Genomic DNA, 19422 nt, shown 5'->3' on the forward strand with positions numbered 1-19422 from the left:
AATAAGGTGTAGTTTTTCCTCAAATCCCAGTCAGGTCAGGAAAATTTAGATTGCATAAAACAGCAAATTTGTAAGTAATTGTTCTTTAAGCCAACAACATGGAAGGCCACTTTTGTTACGATTTGATATGACTCCACGTCATTTTTTTTTCCATCATAGAAGTAGCAAGGGATATGTGAAAATGTGAGAAGAAAGCACATGTATTTCTCTTAAAATTAGCAAAAGTAAAAAGATAAACACATAAGTAAAGTACAGATACCCGAGAAATCTATTCAATTTTACTTTTGTAATTTACAACTCTTCTATTCTTGCACATGAAAGACTCAGGTGTAAAACATTTTAAGTCCACATGGGGACGACATAAACCCCTACACTCTGACTTAGCGTCTATTTTTATCTTTGCCCACTAGGTGTCAGGTTCCACCGACCCTTTGCTCTCCCTTCAGCCCACCAGCCTCGCCATGTTGTCAGGGTAAATCTTTTTGCTCCACTTTCACCGCTTTGCCACAGATCATAAGTTTCATAGCTTCGGTGTCAGCGGTTAGATTGCCACCATGTCGAGTGTTTCGTACCACATCTCCAGCTTGCTGGAGAAAATGACATCAACTGACAAAGATTTCAGGTAAAGTAAGAGTTTGTCAGCACCCTCTGAAAGTGACATGACACATTTAGTCTGACTGATGTCATGGGAATGCCACTGTGTCCTCTTTCCAAAGTAAAACTTAACTGTTGGTGATTTTATTTATTTATTATTTTATTTTCATATTTACCGGCTCTACAAGTTCCTCACACAGCTCATATTATTTACCAAGTCTTGTAATGCCGTCAACTAAATATTAGAGAAAAAAAACCTTCAGGTTTTCCAGAAATGCATAAAAAAGTCAAATAAAATATATAAATTACAGAACTATCAAGGTGCATATTTAATGGTGAAAAATAAAGGCTTTACTCCTTGTTTGTCATTGGCAAAGTTTAATTTTTTGCTTTCAATTTAATCAGGAAAACCCTATAGAACAAAACATTTCTAATAAGTGATAACCTCTTAATATTGCTTCATATGTGTTTGAGTCTTCTCTAAATACAGCATACCTTTATCTTAGCTGGTTTACTCTCTGGTATTTCATTTTATAATTTGTTCAATAAAATGTATGTCTTAATCTGACAATCTCACTTTTTGAACCTGTGTTTGAGTTTGTATTTGCTCATTGGCATGTTTGTGCATCCAGGTTTATGGCCACCAATGACCTGATGTTGGAACTGCAGAAAGACAGCATTAAACTGGATGAAGAGAGCGAGAGAAAGGTGGTAAACATGCTGCTCAGACTGCTGGAGGACAAAAACGGAGAGGTGCAAAACCTGGCTGTAAAATGGTAAAACCTACAACAGATGTATTCCTCAGACGATGTGGAAGATGTGAAAAAATTATTCACTTAAACATAAACCAGTGTTTTCATACATAAGTTATATAAAATTCATTCACTGTTTACTTACTGATGAAAAATATCCATCTACTAATATGACTTTTAGATTAATGTTTTAATTTTATTTGCATTTTAATTAACTTATATCAGAAGTAAAAAGTATATGACACCCTAAAACTGTTTATATGGGATAGACAAACATCTATACTGGATGTCTCTTTTAATTTCAACGGGACAATGAAATAAGATATAAATGTACATGTCTGCATTAAAAACAAACTTTTGTGAAGACATAAACTGAGGTACAATATTCTGGATTTTTAGTCTGGCCCCTCTGGTGAGTAAAGTGAAGGAGCCTCAGGTGGAGGCCATGGTGGACATACTCTGTACCAACATGTCGTCAGATAAGGAGCAGCTGAGAGACATTTCCAGCATGGGACTGAAGGCCGTGATCGCTGAGCTGCCACTGTCTGCCTCAGGTGAGGGCTGGTTGACTCTTCTGTCCTGTATGCCAATAAAGAGTTAAATTTTGGATGAATGTCCATAAGATCTGTGTTTTGAGTTTAGGAATGATACCTCATCCTAAACTACCCCATCTCTGTGATGCTGGCAGGTTTGAGTCTCACAGCCAGTGTGTGTAAAAAGATTACCTCTCAGCTGATTGGTGCCCTGGGGAAACAAGAAGACGTGTCTGTTCAGTTAGAGGCTCTGGACATTCTGTCTGATATGTTAGGAAGGTAAATATAAATGTCTTTTAAAAATCACTTGAGGTGTTAATCAAATAAACAAAGTAGTATGTAAAAAGTTATTGAAAGTATGTTGCAACTGTTGAGGCAAGATGTGCTTAAGGGTAATTATTCTTCAATTATTGGTCACTTGCAGCAACATACCTGCGAAGCACTTTGTCTGCATATTTGATGCTATCAGAACAGAAACAGACAGATGCAAACAAACAGATAAACTAAAGCATTTTAAGCATTTGTTGTGTATTTTAAGTATTTCATTTTCCCCTGCAGGCTGGGTGGCACTCTGGTTGGTTTTCACAGCACTCTCCTCTCCAGCCTGCTGCCTCAGGTAACAAATTGATGAAAACAAACTCTAACTGGAGTGTTATTTAAAAAAAAAAAAAACTTATTAAAAAAGTACTACAAAACATCCGTGCATAATAATATGATTATTTTAATGAAACTGACCATTCTGCAGTATTTAATAAGTTTTCTGTAGGGATTGTCTTGTATTTAGCTCAAGCCATTATTTCATCAATCTTGGTCATTGTCCATGTCCCTACTGAAGAAAAGCATATTGCTACCATGTCTGTATTTGACAGTTTTTGGGGTAATGAGAAGAATTTTTTTCCCTACACGTAGCATTTCCTACAAAGGTCAACAAGTTATTGTTTGACCAGAACAAATTTCTGTATGTTTTTGCTGTGTCTCATGCCATTCTTTCATATAGGTTAGATCTGTGGAAAATGTCTATGATTCAGGACACTGAGACTCAAGTATCATAAATAGCAAAATTCTGGTTTACAGCTATTTTGCAAGGCTAGTCGTCATTCCATACTATCACTAAAACAGCACTCAGTGTGATATGCAAAACTTGGGATATTATTTTATATTTTTGTCTTTATTTAAACCTCTGAAAATGTTTATTCTGACCTTTCTAATGTGTTGCTTTGTCATAATGACGTTGTCGAAGCCATTGCAAAACAGCTAGATTCATATTGAGATATATTGCATACAGGAGGAATCTATTTTTACTAATTATGTCACTTCTGAAAGCAATTGGGTGGATAAGATGATATTTAAAGAGTAAACTGAAGCCTTGAAGAACATGTTGACATTTGTCTTGACACTTCAATAATTTGTAATTTGGAGTATGTCGTAAAATCTCAATGATATCCTCATGACTGCAAACAATTTGCAAATTTGTGCAGGGGCTGAACTTGTACACAGCAGTGTATTACTGATTTAATTTAAACTAGCAAAACAAAATGTCTGATGTACAACAAAGGGACAACAAAAGCAATCATAAAACATGGAACTAATTAAATGTTGTGCATCAGAGCCTTTGGAAACTGGGAAACAGGCCAGAAGAGGTTAACATTAAAGGACATACTGTTCAAATAAAGAATGTAAGAGATCAAGTATGCTCTGAGGTTAGAGCTGGACTCCAACTTTTTTTTTAAAATAAAGAGTTTGAAATACCTTTTTGTTGTCTTAACACAACATTGGTGCCCTTTTGTATTTAAAACAAACAAAAAAATAAGTCGCACAACACCCCTCCACTTCTCTTTCTTTTGAGAGAAGAGTTTGTACAAGATCACTTGAACACACAAAAAGATCTCAGTAACTTTGAAGCATTTTTGCAACAGGAGAGAGTCCCCAGTTCCAGCCTGCTTTTTCACAACAACCCACCCTGTAAATTGAAAATCTATCAGATAGGCCTACTTTTTATCTCAGCACGAGATTGTTGTTTTTAGCGTATTGTGTCTAAACCAAACAATTTGAAAATCTACAAAAACACAGTGGATGGAATATTATACTTTTGTCTTGGAGTACATGTAACTCAATTATTAAGGGGAGAAGTTTCACTGAATTTCATGTTGCAACTTCTGGTGCTGAACAAACTGATTATTATTTTTTATTTAAAGTTAGCTTTCACTGCAATACACTAAATGGTGCAGATGCAGATGCAAATAAAGTGTTCTGTGAGTAGTGGAAGTTCATAATATGGGCCAAAAGTATTATTAAAAGTAGCTGAAACTAGGAAGACTACTTTACAGCCATTTTGAAGGATTTATTTTGAAATCAACTTATCTTCGTCTGTTCAGCCGTTTATTCTTTACCTTCATCATCCAGCTTACCAGCTCCAGAATGGCAGTGAGGAAGCGTTCCATCTTGGCTCTCGGCCAGTTGGTGCCCTGCTGTAGCCCCGCCCTCTTCTCTCAGCTGACTGAACACCTGTTGAAAGAACTGGCAAAGAACCCGCAAACATCACTGATGAGAACATACATCCAGTGCTTGGCAACTGTTAGTCGGCAAGGCGGCCATCGAGTTGGTGAGAAATTTTCTCTTTTCTCAGGGTACAGTTAGTTTTCTTTATGAAATTTTATATCCTATAATGGGGATGTTTCAAATGTATTAACAACATATTTACAACAGTGTGTTCCTATAAAATCTAATAGAAATGAAAAAATGATGACATCTAATTTTCTGACTCCATTTAGCACTTTTTGTTTTTTTCTTTTTTGGCTTCAGTGTACGTATTTAGTCTTTTTTTTAATGAATGCTAGCCTCTTTGGTGTTCCTCTCTCTCTAAACCCATTGTCATCCAAAACTAAAAAAAAATAAAAATGTTTATTTTACATTTATTCATTGGAATGGATGCATAGACATTGTTTCTAATATTCAAAAGAGCTGTTGTGCATATTCAGTCAAATACATTTACACATCTGGGTAATTAAAAAGTCCATATCACTCATAGGTATATACCACCATGGTTTCACAAAACAAACAAATTAATTATTTGTAGCTCTGACAGCCTTTACTATTCAAAAATAGCTAATTGTTGAAAACCGTCTCAAAAATGTTGCAATGAAAGTTCAATGCAGGTTCTATGGTTCTATGGTATGCAAAGTTATACTTGCTCTCATGGCAACCATAACTTTTGTGGTTGCTGTAAAAGGTTTGTATTTTCATAACAAACATTTTATAGGCTGGTATTGCTCTTTAATTTGAAGTGATGTGTCACAGTTTATTGTAACTTTAGATTCCTTTCCTGTTTTACTGCAGGAGAGCATTTAGAGAAACTGATCCCAATGGTGGTGAAGTTCACCAGTGTGGAGGACGATGAGCTGAGGGAGTATTGCTTCCAGGCCTTTGAAGCCTTTATACGAAGGTACAAACAAACACGTTGCTTCCTTCACTTCAGGAAAACATTATATTGAATTTCTCCCATCATTTCCTTTCCATCCATTAATGCTCCTCATCAAACATTCACCTCACCCTAACCCCAAACCACTGGGCAGGTTAATTATCTGGGGAAATCTAGACAATCTCACCATGAACAGAATAAATTACACACAGAGTCACAAACAAACAAACTGGCTGATAATGTGAAGCATGTATGTTATCTACAAGTGTGCTTCTCAGTGCATCACAGGTTAAAAAAGTAACCTGATCACCTATTTAGAAGAAGATGCATTCTTTGGCTCTGATCAAAAACACTTTTGGTTGGGTCACAGTTTTAGGTGTTTGTTGGTGAAAGTTCTTTTCAATAATCACATCAATTTTATTAAACATTTTTCATTCACTTATTTACATTGAATTGTTTGAGTTTGAATTTTTTGTTTGCCTTATCCTTCCATTTTCATTACAGCTAACTGTCAAACACTGTGATATCTGTAAACAGGTGTTATTCAGAAAGATGTTCTGGAAAAATATCCTCCGTGCATCAATTCATTCATAGTTATGTGCTTAAATACAACATAGTTCAAATAGATGACAATTGTATTGTATAAATCATGATACCACCAACAAGGTTTCTTTCAGGGTTGCTCTGTTTTTGGCTACATCTTTCCTCCTGTCACCTCTGCTCAGCTTCTCTTTTCTTGTTGAAAAACAGCATCTCCAGAACATGATGCCATCTTTTACAGTGGGGTTGATGTGTTCAGGGTGATGTGTTATATTAAATAAATTTGCTATTATTCTTTGACAAGATTGTGCTTTCAGAGTTGAGCTGTAATAAATTCAAATAAAATAGAACAAGAAACAAATAACATTGTTCACTGGGATTTAGAGGACATAACTGGAAACTGAAATTTATACATTTAACAAAGAAGGCCTAAACTTCAAATAAACCTGTTGATAAAGATGCAAATAATTCTATTTTGATGCCCTTTATTGTGTACATATGTATTTTTGTCTAGTACTCACATTGTGTTTGTTCATTAGATGTCCAAAGGAGATGTCACCTCATGTTGCCACGGTGACTAAGCTCTGTCTGAAGTTTATGACCTTTGACCCTAACTACAACTATGATGACAACGAGGAAGATGAAGACAGCATGGACATAGAGGATGGAGCTGATGAAGGTTTGTTATCAGGTTTTTATCTGTTATTTTTCTTGAGCAGAACATTAAGATTTAAAAAAAAAAATCAAAATCTGATATTCACCAACATAAGTTAATGAATTTTGTTTCTTCTGTAAAATTAAAAATGAAGATTCTGACTTGGGTCTTCAAAAAAGAGAAACATCTGACTTTTAATCAAAAGTTCAAATGTCCAAAACTTCAGTTCTCAGTTGAACCACTGTCAAAACATCACATTAGAAATAAATTTGAATAAATCTTGAAGACACTCTGAAGAAGTATTATGTTTTAACGTTTCACAGAATCAGATGATGAGTACAGCGATGACGACGACATGAGCTGGAAGGTTCGCCGCTCCGCCATCAAGTGTCTGGAGGCATTGATCAGCACGAGGAGAGACCTTCTCCTCTCCTTCTACTCCTCCATCTGCCCAGCTCTGCTGGCCCGATTCAAGGAGCGTGAGGAGAACGTGAAGGCTGACGTTTTTGCTGCTTTTTCTACTCTCCTGAGGCAAACACGAGGCGGTTCAAGTCATCACAGCCTCATTACTGCCAGTTCAGAGCCAGGAACAGAGGAAGAACCAGCGGTCGCTTTGCTGAAAAAAGAGGTGCTGAAAACAGATGTTAATACCTGAGGCCAGAAGAAAAATTTAAGCTTCTAAAACTGAGTCATGTATTATTGCATGAAACATTGTCAAAATTAAAATTACCAGACTTTTATTGAAATTTGGACACAACTTAATTTTTTTAAAATTGTGATCCACAAATGTATTTTTTATGTTAACAGTGGGCAAAAATGTTTTTCTTCCCCACTGTTTTATACCAGCCTCATTTAGGGTGTTTGATGCAGAAAAGCTCAAACTTAAAATGATCAGATCAAAGCACACTGCTCTAGTTACAGGCTTAGTAAAACTTAGAAAACCACATGGTTACAGTTGTAACGATAAGACAAAAAAAGACTTCATTGGAAACGATGGTGGCACATAGATGGTGTTTAATAGTTGCTATGGGGACTTTGTTGACTTTAATGCTCTGCTGCTGATGGGATAATTTTGGATAGTTGATAGTTCCAGTTGTTTCACATTTATTAGATTATTACCCTGAATGTGGATATGAATGAGTTAATATCAACATCATAAACTAAATACAGCTATATCTTCCTGTAGCTATTTTTAGATTTATGGAGTTTAGTTAATACTTACTGTACATGAACAGCATGTTGTTTTTTGTTTTGTTTTGTGAAGAATGGAAAAATAAGGTCTATGTGATGCCCAAAGGAAATAGAAAGACATGTTTGAAGGCAACACAGTGAACTTAAAGTGTAAAGTAGAAATAACATTTTTTTAGCCATGTGTATTATTTTCAAAATGTAAAGCACACAGTGACTGTTGAAAACAACTTTTCACTAACATGGGATTTCCATCCCTGATGAATAATTTGATTTCAAAGTGTTATATTTCTAATATTTTAGATTGACATTAGGCTACTGCACATCCTTACCAGGGGTGCCACGAAATGACATCAACAAGTGCTGTATTATAGAAACAAAAAACATTTACACTTTCTGTCAGGAAAGGAAACTTGTATCTTGCAAATGGGCTCCTGTTTTGAGACATTCATGTTTAATATGTGTTTTCATCTCCATTCAGGTTCCGGTGATTGTGAAGGCTCTCCATAAACAGTTAAAGGAGAAGAGTCTTAAATCTCGACAGGGTTGCTTCTGTCTTCTCACAGAGCTAGCCTACACAGTACCTGGAGCCTTGGAAGAGCATATATCTGTCCTTATACCTGGTACACATACATTGTGACATTGACCCATTATCTTTGTTAATGTGGTATAAATCTCAAATTTATTATAGTCAGCTTTTTTTTCTTTTTCAGTTTTTCACACTGAAACGATCTCTTTGTCCTTCTCTTTAGTTCACTTTCCTTTGCTTTCTTTTTTCTTCATCCCTGCTTCTTTTTTTCTTCTTCCAGGCATTGTCTTTTCCCTGACTGATAAATCCACCTCCTCCACCATGAGGATTGATGCTCTTTCATTCGTCCACGTTCTTCTCATCTCCCATAATCCTCTAGCATTTCAGCCACACATGCAGGTTGTTCAAACCTCCTTTAATGCTTTGCTCTGAAGGCTTTAAGCCAAAATCGTGGATATGCATTTTGTGGGAAGTGATAAAGTTTGGTCAGAACAATCTTAGTTATCTTGGTATTATTGTCTTGGAAATCACTGTGAACCATGAACGGGTGTCTGGGCGTCTCAACGTTTTCATAGTTATCCTCTCTTTCGATCCTGCAGACGCTGCTGCCTGCCATCCTAACATGCGTTGAGGACACTTTCTATAAGATCACCTCAGAGGCGCTGCTGGTCACTCAGCAGCTAATCAAAGTGATGAGGCCACAGGGACAGACAACCACATCCTTAGGTTTTGACCCAAAGCCTTTCATTCAGGAGGTATATCCTATTTTTTTAAATGTTTTATTCAGTGTACATTGTCAGAGTTTGCATTAATTTTTTTGTTTTAGGAGAGGAAAACCAGCTTCAGTTTACAAAAAAAAAATGTTTAGTCAGCAAAGATATAATACTTATGATATAAAAGAATTTGATTTATGTACAGCAAACATCCAAATATATTTTGCTTATACTGCTTGTAAGACTGCAATGCTTCTGTGTTTTATCTTTAAACACAGGGAAATCAAAAATGCTTACATAAATAACTTGGGAAAGCTGCATTTTTTGTGTTGTGTGGAAATTTGGTTTCTGCTTCCTCCAGAATATCAAAGAAATATTTATCCTTGCAGGCTTTGTTCCATTTCACTGATTGTTTTTCTTTCACTGGATGAGCCTGTTGTTTTTACATTGTTTTGTTCTAATTTATTATTTGTTCCTGTTTTGGTTCTTTTGTTTATTTGCCTTGGATTAGCTGTTGCTTTGCTCCAGATGTGTTTTATTTTGTCACCTGTTCTTTATTAAATCTTCTTTCCTCCAGGTGTTTTCAGTAACAATGAAGAGGCTCAAAGCAACAGACATTGACCAGGAAGTGAAGGAGAGAGCTATTTCCTGTATGGGTCAGATGGTGAGTCATCTTGGCGACCACCTGGGGACGGAGCTGCAGGGAATCTTGGGTATCTTTTTGGACAGGTTGAAAAATGAGATAACAAGACTGACAGCAGTGAAGACCCTAACCCTCATCTCTGCATCTCCACAAAAGGTTCAGTAGGAAACTTTTTTTAAATAAATTTACAAAAATAAAACCTGACTTTCTTTTAAAATATGAAAGCAACATTCCTCGCTCCTCTAGATTGACATGACATCCATCCTGCCGGAGGCTTTGTCAGTGTTGGGGTCTTTCTTGCGGAAGAACCAGCGAGGTCTGAAGCTCAGCACATTGGCGTGTCTCACGGCGCTAGTTACCCATCATGCTGCCAGCATCAAGCCAGCTGCTCTGGAGCCTGTGTTAAGTGAGATTCCTTCTCTGGTGGATGAGAGCGACATGCATGTATCACAGGTATTCACACCAACAATGCTCTTTCTAAAACCAGATGGGTTTTTTTCCATCTGCAAAACACTAAAATTGTTACATCACTTAAGTCAGAAAACATTTTTTAGATTAATTTGTCACAGTGAAAATACACCAATCATATATAGCATCATGGCCACCGTTTAACAGTTTGTTTCTGCCAAAACAGCCATGGACCATTGAGAAACAGACTTCAGAACAATACTAAAGGTTTACTTTTGTGTATTAGCAGTTTTAAGTCCTGTAAGTTGCAAGGTAGGAGCTGCTTGGATCAGACTTACTTGTTCACTACTGTTCCTTGAATCACACTGGTAGACATTGATTAGGTCTGCAGGATTTTAGATAAAATTGTAAAAACAATATTAATTATGCGTAACCCACCATTTTCTGACTCCTTACAGTCCCAGTCCCAGTAAATTTTAGTATCTCAGTTACTAAAAATATATCTGACTTCTGAGTTTTCATACCAGCAAGCCAAATATATTTTCAATTCATTACATTTAAGTTTTGCATCCAAGCAGACCTTTGGGGTAGCAGTATTGCACATACTAATACTGCCATGACAACTGCAATTTGAAACATTGTGCACCTTTTCTTCTGCCCATCGCAGGCCTGGAGCATCCAACAATAGTTGCATCATTATTTTGGTATTTGGTATTTTGTGTCAATATTAATACTTTTGATATTGATATTGGCCCGATACAATATCAGCACAAATCATAGATAATTTTAGTACTTATTTTGTAGTGTGAAATGTTAGTAAAGGCTTGATCAAGTGATATTACTCAAACAGAGAACACTAGTCAATGTCAACAATAGGTATGAGAGCAATTGACCCTTTTATTATTAACCAGTGGGTCTGAGTACAGAGTACAAGCTCTGTTGGATGGAAGTTGTTAGGCGGACTATATGCTGGAAAGTGGTTTATAGGTGTGTTTATTTCACATTATAGATCTCGGCTGAGATAATGATAACCCGATGCTCAACTTCTGACTGATATGAGACGAACTTCCGATTGCGACATGTCAATCTTTTATTTCTTAATTAGAAACTTGGGAAGCAGTTAGTTAGTTATTAGGGACATTTAATTGTTTTATTTAAACTGCATTAATTTTTACTTCAGCACAACTAGGTTGTGTTTATATCAATCTATAAAACACATTTTAATTTATGACTGCATCTTGGTGACGCCATGATGATAGTGGATAGTCATTGCCTTCCTTGTTAATTTTCACTGTATTAAAGTTACTGCCAACTACAGAAAGTAAAATCAGGATTTGAACTATAAAGCATGACTTTAGGCCAAACTTCTGGAGCTGTTTTGTGCTGTTAAAACACTTTATGTACTTTATGCTTTCCTCTGCTTAGGTGTCCATTACCTTGTTAACTTGCATGGCCAAAGCCTGCCCCTCCTCTCTGGCTAAAATCAGCTCATCTGTGCTGTCTGGAGTCTTTAAGCTCATCCACTCCCCACTGCTGCAGGGTGGAGCACTTCTGGCTATACTGGACTTCCTCCAAGCCCTGGTGGTGAGCAAGGCCACAAACCTGGGCTACAGGTAAGCTGGGGAGGTCAACTGTCCCAACTTCCAGAAACTAAGAATATCATACTTGGGCCAACACAGAATGATGGGAAACTTGTTCAGGACCAATAACTGCTAATAGTTTGCAACCAATGAGTTGTTGACCAACAAAGGTTGAAAATTGCAGATAAGAATCAGGTAATTTTAGAGCTGATGTTGCAAATGGATGTACCTTTTGGGCAGCTCTATAAAATTACAATCATGCCAAAATTTGGTGTTTCCCTCAGGCTTGTAAACAGCTTATTTCATCAGGGTATGAGAAAGCCTTCCAAAACTTACAATGTCAAAGTCTCCTTTGCTGATTAGAAGCTATTATATATATTGCAGAAAATAAAAACAGTGAAACTTGATCAGAGCTCCTCTCATGTCACCAGTCCAGATTAAATCATGTCTCCAGTGTGTGGACATCACTCTTGAGTCACAACTGAGTCAGGCCCGCTTTGTTATTCTACAAAATCAATAATGATGTGATTACTGTTTTCAAGGGGAACTCCACAAATTATGTTGATAAAGATCACTTCACTAATCACAGGCAGTAATACTGAGTCTGGTAAAACTGACGTGTAATGCCTTCTGTGGCTCTCCAGGAACTTTGTCAAAATTAAGGTTGTCCCAAGCTGACTCATGGAGAACATTAACTAGTGCCAAAACTGATAAATGACCTGACTATAAAATATCCTACATTTAAACTTACCTCAACTGTTGGCCTTATGTGGTGGCAAGGAAAACTGATCTACTGGTCGGGGGGTTCCAGCTTCTTTTGGGGGACATTTTCAGTGACATAAGGATCGCATGTCAGATGCAATTAGGCTCTGAAGACTTCTGTAAAACTTGTGTGTTAATCAGTGGCTCTGTTATGACAGGACAGCAACAGTCTCTGTTTGTGCAACACAAAATGGTGGAACTTATTTCCTCCAAATGACATCAACCTACTCCAGATAAAAAGATAAAAATGCTCTCATCTGTAGCGACAGGATGCAAGAAGAGGCTTTCCATATGATCGACTCAAGGACTACAAAGTTACCCATTTCCTTCCCCTGCAAAACATCATCAACCATCACCCACAAACACCATGCTTGATGTGGTTGTGGTGCTCATATGTTCTGCATGCTCTTCATTCACCATGCAGCTATGGATGAGAATTTCTGCTTTGGTCTGATCTGTCTAAAGAACACTGTTCTAGTAATCTTGGAATTCTTCCAGATGCAACTTTGCAAACTAAAGTTGGAGTGCTATAATGTTTTGAAACCAAAAATGATTTTCCATCGCAACCTGAACAACCTGCACATGTTTAGTCTTTCTCCCATTTGTATGGTAATAAACTTTCAAATGTAATATTATTTTGGCCTGATGAGTCTTGAGCTTTTGGGTTTATTTAACTTAACAAGATAAACTTAAGGTGAATTTGCCACTCTTTGGAAGACTTTTTGTTGAATAATGGTTATACATAATGTGCTTCATATAATTGATCTCCCAAAACTGCTGCTTTTTAGAGGTGTTGATGATCAGAACCTGAATGCTACCTTTCCTGTTCATTACAAAGACAGCAGCAAGGTCTGATCTCATACTCTTTTGTATATTTGAAGTCAGATTTAAATTATTTTAGATTCTGTGAAAACCCAATCATTTTTGTTGTGCCCCTAAGAAATAAAACTCTAGAACTCCAAAAGTGTCAACTTTTTACAATGTTATTAATACAGCACAATATAGATTATGTTTCATTTAGCAGCATTATTGCACCTTGCAGTGATTTGTAATGTATCAACACTTGTACATAAGGACTAGCATCTGATCATACTTTTCTTCTTAGTTTTAGTCCTATATTTTCTTCTCTTCTTCAGTCAGTTGCTGAAGTCTCTCATGGAGCCATTTCAAAGCCCCAAGTCCTCTGCGGACGTCCTGACCAGACAGTCCTATCACTCTGTGGCTCGCTGTGTGGCTGCTCTGTCCTCCACTTCTCCAAAAGAGATGCCTGGCACTGTGACCTGCCTCATACAGCAGGTGTGTGACTCTTCTTTTCAGTTATATAGGAAAAGGTTTTCTCAGGGTATTAGATATTATTTGTTTTTGCCCGTCTTATAAAATCCCAGTGAAATCCTCAGACTTTTGTGGTTGTAAAGTGTCAAATGAAAACGGATATCTTATTAATACCTTCTGCAGTATTAACACTGCCCCTTTCTTATTATTTTTGTGAAACATGGTACCACTGATGCTTAACGATGTCATCCTGGGTGTTTGTCTTATTAAAGCTCACTTCTCTCTTCTGTCAGGTGAAGAACTCCAGCTCCCCAGAGTCGGCTCGGGTGCTGTCTCTGTTGTGTCTGGGGGAGGTGGGGAGGAGTGGCGGTCTGGCAGGGAGTAAGGAGGTTCAGGGAGTCATCTTGGAGGCCTTTTCCTCAGCCAACGAGGAGGTAGGACTCAAATAATAAAAAATCTAAGCTTGATAGTTCTTCCAAAATGGCATAAAACAAAAGGACAGTAAAAATAAAGAAATATTTCACACTCATTTCACAGTCATTGGACTGAGGCTGAGCTCACACATCCAGTGACAACACTGAATAATAAAAAAAAAGATCCCATGGAGCAACTTCATTCTGTTCTTCTTAAAGCCACAGCTTGTTGTTGTAAAAATATGCCAACACAAATTATCTTCACAGTCATTGAGGCATCATCCCTTCTGTGTTCCCAGATAAAAACAGCGGCATCCTGCGCTTTAGGAGGCATGGCAGTCGGCAGCCTAAATGAGTTTCTGCCCTTCATGCTGAAAGAGATCTCAGCTCAACCACGAAGACAATACCTGCTGCTTCACTCCCTCAAAGAGGTCATCAGGTGGGTGTTCATACATATACATTATATCAAAGATTTTATAAGTCAAACATGTTCTGTCCCTTGAGGCCTTCATAGTATCTCTGCTGAAGTTTTTTTTCTCTTTCTCTGCTCAGTGCTTGTCCAGCCTCTAGTCTCTCACCTCATGTGGAGTCGATCTGGGCTTTGCTCTTTCAGCACTGTGAGAGTCAGGAGGAGGGGACCAGGAACCTAGTGGCTGAATGTTTGGGAAAACTGACCTTAGTCAACCCTGCACAACTTCTGCCCAGACTAAAACAACAACTTAAAGCTGGTACGGTGGGGGTTAAGTTCTTTTTTCTCTCCTTAGTTCGTCATGTTGGATCTTTTTGACCTTTAAAATTTAGACATTTAGATGCCTCATTAGTGGCATTTCCACTCACCACTTGACATTTTGAAAATAAATTAACTTAATGGGAACATGTCAATTAAAAATTTTTTTTGATAAAAAGTTTTGCTGCCAGGATGTGGTTTTTTCCACATATACTGATGTTGGTTTGTTTCAGGAAACTGTAAATCAAACACTTTTTTCATATCATACGGGTCACATGATCAACAACTTGTGCTGTTTCTCTTATTTTATGGATAAAATGCAATTGTGAAATTGTTTCTTTTGACATCAGAAAAGTATCAACAAAGTTTTGCAGCTTGTTCCATTTCTAATGGAAATGCAACTACTGTGAATCATAAAGAGCTCTACCTATTTAGAGAATGAAAAGATAAAGAGGATGAAATTAACCCTTTTCAAGAATCTGAAGTGGTGTTTTTGTTCTTTAATAGCTGCACTAATGAAACTCTTACCAAAAACATATCAGTCCAATATATCGTAGATTAATGAAAAAGATTACGATGATTTCTCCCACAGTTAACACCAAAGCAAAATCTCTGTACAAATAAAAGGTAAGCATCTTGGTATCACTTATTAATAAAACATAGTCAAAGCACTTTTCAAAATGCTAAAGGAGACACAAAGAGTTTTATGGAATTTAGGTACAATAAAAACAATGTTTAATCATGTTGCAAGCCATTTATTCTTTCCTGAGTATAACCAAACTAGCTTTATTTTTATATCCCTGCAATGCCCATGGCAACAGGGACACCCATTTCTCTTAATCTATTTTTTCTGAAGTGTTTCTGTGTTTATATCAGCAAATCCATGGAGTTTAACCTCAGTTATTTTAGTTCAGATCCCAGAGAAGTGATGTTAAAAATTGGTTAGTTTAAATATCTCATTTGTAGAATTATTTCTGGTAACTTGTAGAACTTGATCCACCTCATAAAACAGAATCAAGTTTTAACACTCTACTCTTGCCTGTTGTCTTACAGGTTCTCCTCAGACTCGCAGCACGGTGGTGACAGCTGTAAAGTTCACGATTGTTGACCATCCATCTCCCATAGACCCACTGCTGAAAGACAGCATCGGTAAAACACAGCATTGAAGATTTCCAATACAAATTCTACAACATTTTACTGGCCACATGATTGCACATAAAAATGCTTGTGAATGGACTTAAGATCAAACCTCAACATTCATGGAAAACGTCAAATTCATAGCACTCTGTTGCCACTCAGAACAGCATTGGTTATTTTCCAATGAGCCTTAGTTTCTGTTGATATAACTTTATACTGGCTTAGTGTGAGTATCTGATTCAAAAGTACTCAAACTTGAATTGGGTACATTAAACAGACCCGATGGGCACAAAGAAAACAAGACATACTGCTGTTTTGGACTCTTTCTGATGATTGTAGCCTCAGCTCTTCAGCTGTGATGAGTCTATGCTTACTGAAGCCTCAGGCTACTGAGGTAGTCGTCTGTTGTCACAATCCATAAACTTCAAGCACAATTTGTTTTAATTTGCAGATGGTTTTCCAAGTAAATATTTCAGTTAGTTTTAGCCACTGAAGTGGTAAACTCAGATACCATGATGTTTCCAAATTAGAATTCTGAATACATCATACTTTGCAAAAAATATTTATAATCCTTCAACTTTTTTATTATTTTTTTTCTCCGAAGAGTTTTTGTGGCACTAGGGGCTTTTCGACAGTAGACAGACAGGAAAGAGGGAGAGAAGAGGGGGGAGGACATGTGGCAAGGGTCTTCGGGACTGGGAGTCGAACCCGCGATGTCCACGTCGAGGACCGAGGCCTCCAAACGTGGGGCGTTCTAACCCCCACGCCACCACAACACGCCCCATCCTTCAACTTTTTTTTACATTTGTTATGTTGTACTTCCAAACCTCAATGTATTTACCTAACTTTCATGAAAAAGACCAATACAAACTCTTTTACTAAGTAGGAAGAATTACAACAGCATTATGCCGCCAACACCATGCTTCCTTGTGAGGTTGTGTTTAGGATGTTAGGTAATGTCTTAATTTTGACCCACATGTAACATTTCCTTGAATGTCAATAAGATCCACATTTACTGTTTTCCTTTTGCTGCTTGTGGCAAACTGCAGCAGGACATTCTTCTGACAATTTTAAACAGTGACTTCCTTCCTGCCACTAAGATCATATTTAGAGTATGACTAACAGTGGCTCTGACTTGTCTGATGCCTTCTTTGGTCTTTTTGATAAATCATGTTTGCTTATGTTTTTCACCAAACCTTGAAAGGTGATGAGGGAACAGCTGCATTTATGCTAAGGTCAAATCACTCTGGTGGGTTTTATGTACTAAGTTTCTAAAGCTTCTTGGTGGCGCTTCATTACCTTTAGGCGAAGTTGGATGAAAACAAATGTATGCATAGATTTTTTTCTTTTGACAAAATTTTAAAACTATGTACCGTTTTCCTCCAACTTCACAATATGCAATAGTATTATTTGGCCTGTCCCATGAATTTTTAATGAGGGACATTGTTTGTGGATCTACTGCGACAAAAACATTTATTTGAAGTCCTAAACCATTTTTAGCACACTTTAGTATATTAGCTTTTCATCATATTCGATGAGAGTTTCACACTTTGTTAATGGTGATACAAAGATATTTTGTATTTTACTCTGACAGGTGACTTTCTGAAGACCCTGCAGGACAGTGACATCAATGTGCGCCGTGTCGCCTTGGTGATGTTTAACTCTGCTGCTCATAACAAACCATCTCTGGTCCAAGGTCTGCTGAGAACAATCCTGCCTCACCTTTACAAGGAAACCAAGATCAGGAAGGACCTCATAAGGGAGGTGTGTTAGCTGATAGACACTGCAAATAATGACAATGTGTGCAAATGTAATGCTTTGCATGTGTGCTACAGGTGGAGATGGGACCCTTCAAACACACGGTGGATGATGGTTTGGATGTGCGTAAAGCAGCATTTGAGTGTATGTACACTCTGCTGGACAGCTGCCTAGAGGGGCTGGATGTCCTGCAGTTTCTGGATCATGTAGAGGAAGGACTTAAAGACCACTATGACATCAGGGTGAGCAGGAATATTATTTGAAAATTAAATAATTGTATCAAATAAATGTCAAGCTTGCTTCATGGAATGTAAGAAAACAGCAATTCAGGTTTCTGGACCGTTAAAGAACCTTTTTCTATCACTTCTGTTTATTCTGGGTTGTAGATGTTGACCTTTTTGATGTTGGCCAGACTGGTTTCTTTGTGTCCTGCTGCTGTTCTCCAAAGACTAGACCGACTGGTGGAACCTCTTAAAGCCACCTGCACCACCAAAGTATTGAAACACTTTAAAATTATTGCTTTTCATTATTACCAGTTTTTTGACCTGATGCTTAACCAGATAGCCCACCAAACAGCATGGTTTACACTCTGTGGCATCTCCTACAATCTACAGGTAAAGGCCGGCTCTGTAAAACAGGAGTTTGAGAAGCAAGAGGAACTGCGGCGCTCAGCAATGCGCGCTGTCGCCGCCCTGCTGGCTGTACCAGAGGTGGAGAGAAGTCCCAGCATGGCTGAATTCGCCAATCAGATTAGATCCAATGCAGACATGGCGTCCATCTACCAGAGTGTCCAGGGAGGGGAAGCAGGGGGCTTAGGCCCCACAGAGAGCATGGATATGAGCTAAGCACTCCTTTAGTGCCTTAGAAGAGAATATGGTGGTTTTTCAGTTTTTGTTTAGTTTTTTTGTATTTTTAGAGCTTCAGGTTATTGTTTGATCCAACATTTGATGTTTTGTTTATTGTGTGAATTTTTTTTCTCCCTTGTTGGATCTAATTAATTACATCCTGTCTATGTGAGCTGAATACATTTATGAAACATAAACTGAAAATAGTGCTTTTTCCACATTAAGTTAAAATGATAAACTCTGCCGTTCAGCCATTTTAAACTGAGTTAAATATGTTTTTACTAAGCCTCACTATAGAAGTGGCATTTTGCAAAGAGCAAACATCTTACAAAGAATATAATTTTTTTATTAGGCAGAAAATATACCAGTTTGAGCTCTTTATGACTGAGAAAATGCTGTGTTGTCATTTAAACACATTAAACTCTTCCTAATGTCCTGTTCTCTTGAATGTGTTTGTAAATGCACCTCAGCATCAGAAAAGTTTGACTTTTGTTTTTAAAAAGTTACAATTAAAAAAGTGGCAAGACACAAATTGTTTTATTAAATTCAACCTTTTACATCCTGGCATCCTTTGACAGTTCTTTGGTCTTGCCAATCATGGAGAATTGATTTGAGTGTCGCTATGTGGATAGAAATAGATTTAATAAATTGTTTAAAAATACATATGAAACGTAAAAAAATTTTTTATGATCCTGACAGCAAGTACTTTCAATTAGCTTACATATAGTGGATGCTCTGTTATTTTACAACATTAAAATCTGAGACAGAATGAGTGAAGGAAAAACATACAATACCACTAATAAAATGACTACATCTATGATGAATACTGTTACAAATACCTCGACTAATGCTACTGCAGCTACTACTATAAACAATAATATTAAAAAGATATTAATAATTTTTTTGTAAGATTTTTGCTGTCATATTTTATTAATTTGTCCATATTATGCAACAC

General features: G+C 37.2%; 1 protein-coding gene across 1 annotated transcript; it reads left to right on the forward strand.

The window, feature by feature from the left end:
- The first annotated feature begins 435 nt into the window (after positions 1-435).
- On the forward strand, positions 436-19034 carry cand2 (cullin-associated and neddylation-dissociated 2 (putative)). The gene is made up of 24 exons (XM_055050350.1): positions 436-622; positions 1227-1370; positions 1746-1900; positions 2035-2158; positions 2438-2495; positions 4283-4481; positions 5216-5321; positions 6377-6516; positions 6816-7120; positions 8162-8303; positions 8490-8608; positions 8809-8964; positions 9500-9721; positions 9812-10018; positions 11399-11586; positions 13452-13611; positions 13881-14021; positions 14300-14439; positions 14553-14728; positions 15781-15876; positions 17459-17628; positions 17700-17864; positions 18009-18116; positions 18237-19034. The coding sequence occupies exons 1-24, from the start codon at positions 555-557 to the stop codon at positions 18465-18467; spliced, it is 3720 nt and encodes a 1239-aa protein (XP_054906325.1). The 5' UTR covers positions 436-554; the 3' UTR covers positions 18468-19034.
- The last annotated feature ends 388 nt before the right edge of the window (positions 19035-19422 follow it).

The sequence above is a fragment of the Poeciliopsis prolifica genome, unplaced genomic scaffold, assembly GCF_027474105.1.
Source record: "Poeciliopsis prolifica strain line A6 unplaced genomic scaffold, Auburn_PproV2 SCAFFOLD030, whole genome shotgun sequence".
NCBI classification, from domain to species: domain Eukaryota; kingdom Metazoa; phylum Chordata; class Actinopteri; order Cyprinodontiformes; family Poeciliidae; genus Poeciliopsis; species Poeciliopsis prolifica.

What these genes read in the sequence shown, in the direction of transcription:
- cand2 (XM_055050350.1), top strand. Translation starts at nt 555, where the DNA reads ATGTCGAGTGTTTCGTACCACATCTCCAGCTTGCTGGAGAAAATGACA. An exon ending in TCAACTGACAAAGATTTCAG is followed by an intron (nt 623 to 1,226) that starts GTAAAGTAAGAG and finishes TTGTGCATCCAG; the next exon opens with GTTTATGGCCACCAATGACC. An exon ending in TGACCTGCCTCATACAGCAG is followed by an intron (nt 13,612 to 13,880) that starts GTGTGTGACTCT and finishes CTCTTCTGTCAG; the next exon opens with GTGAAGAACTCCAGCTCCCC.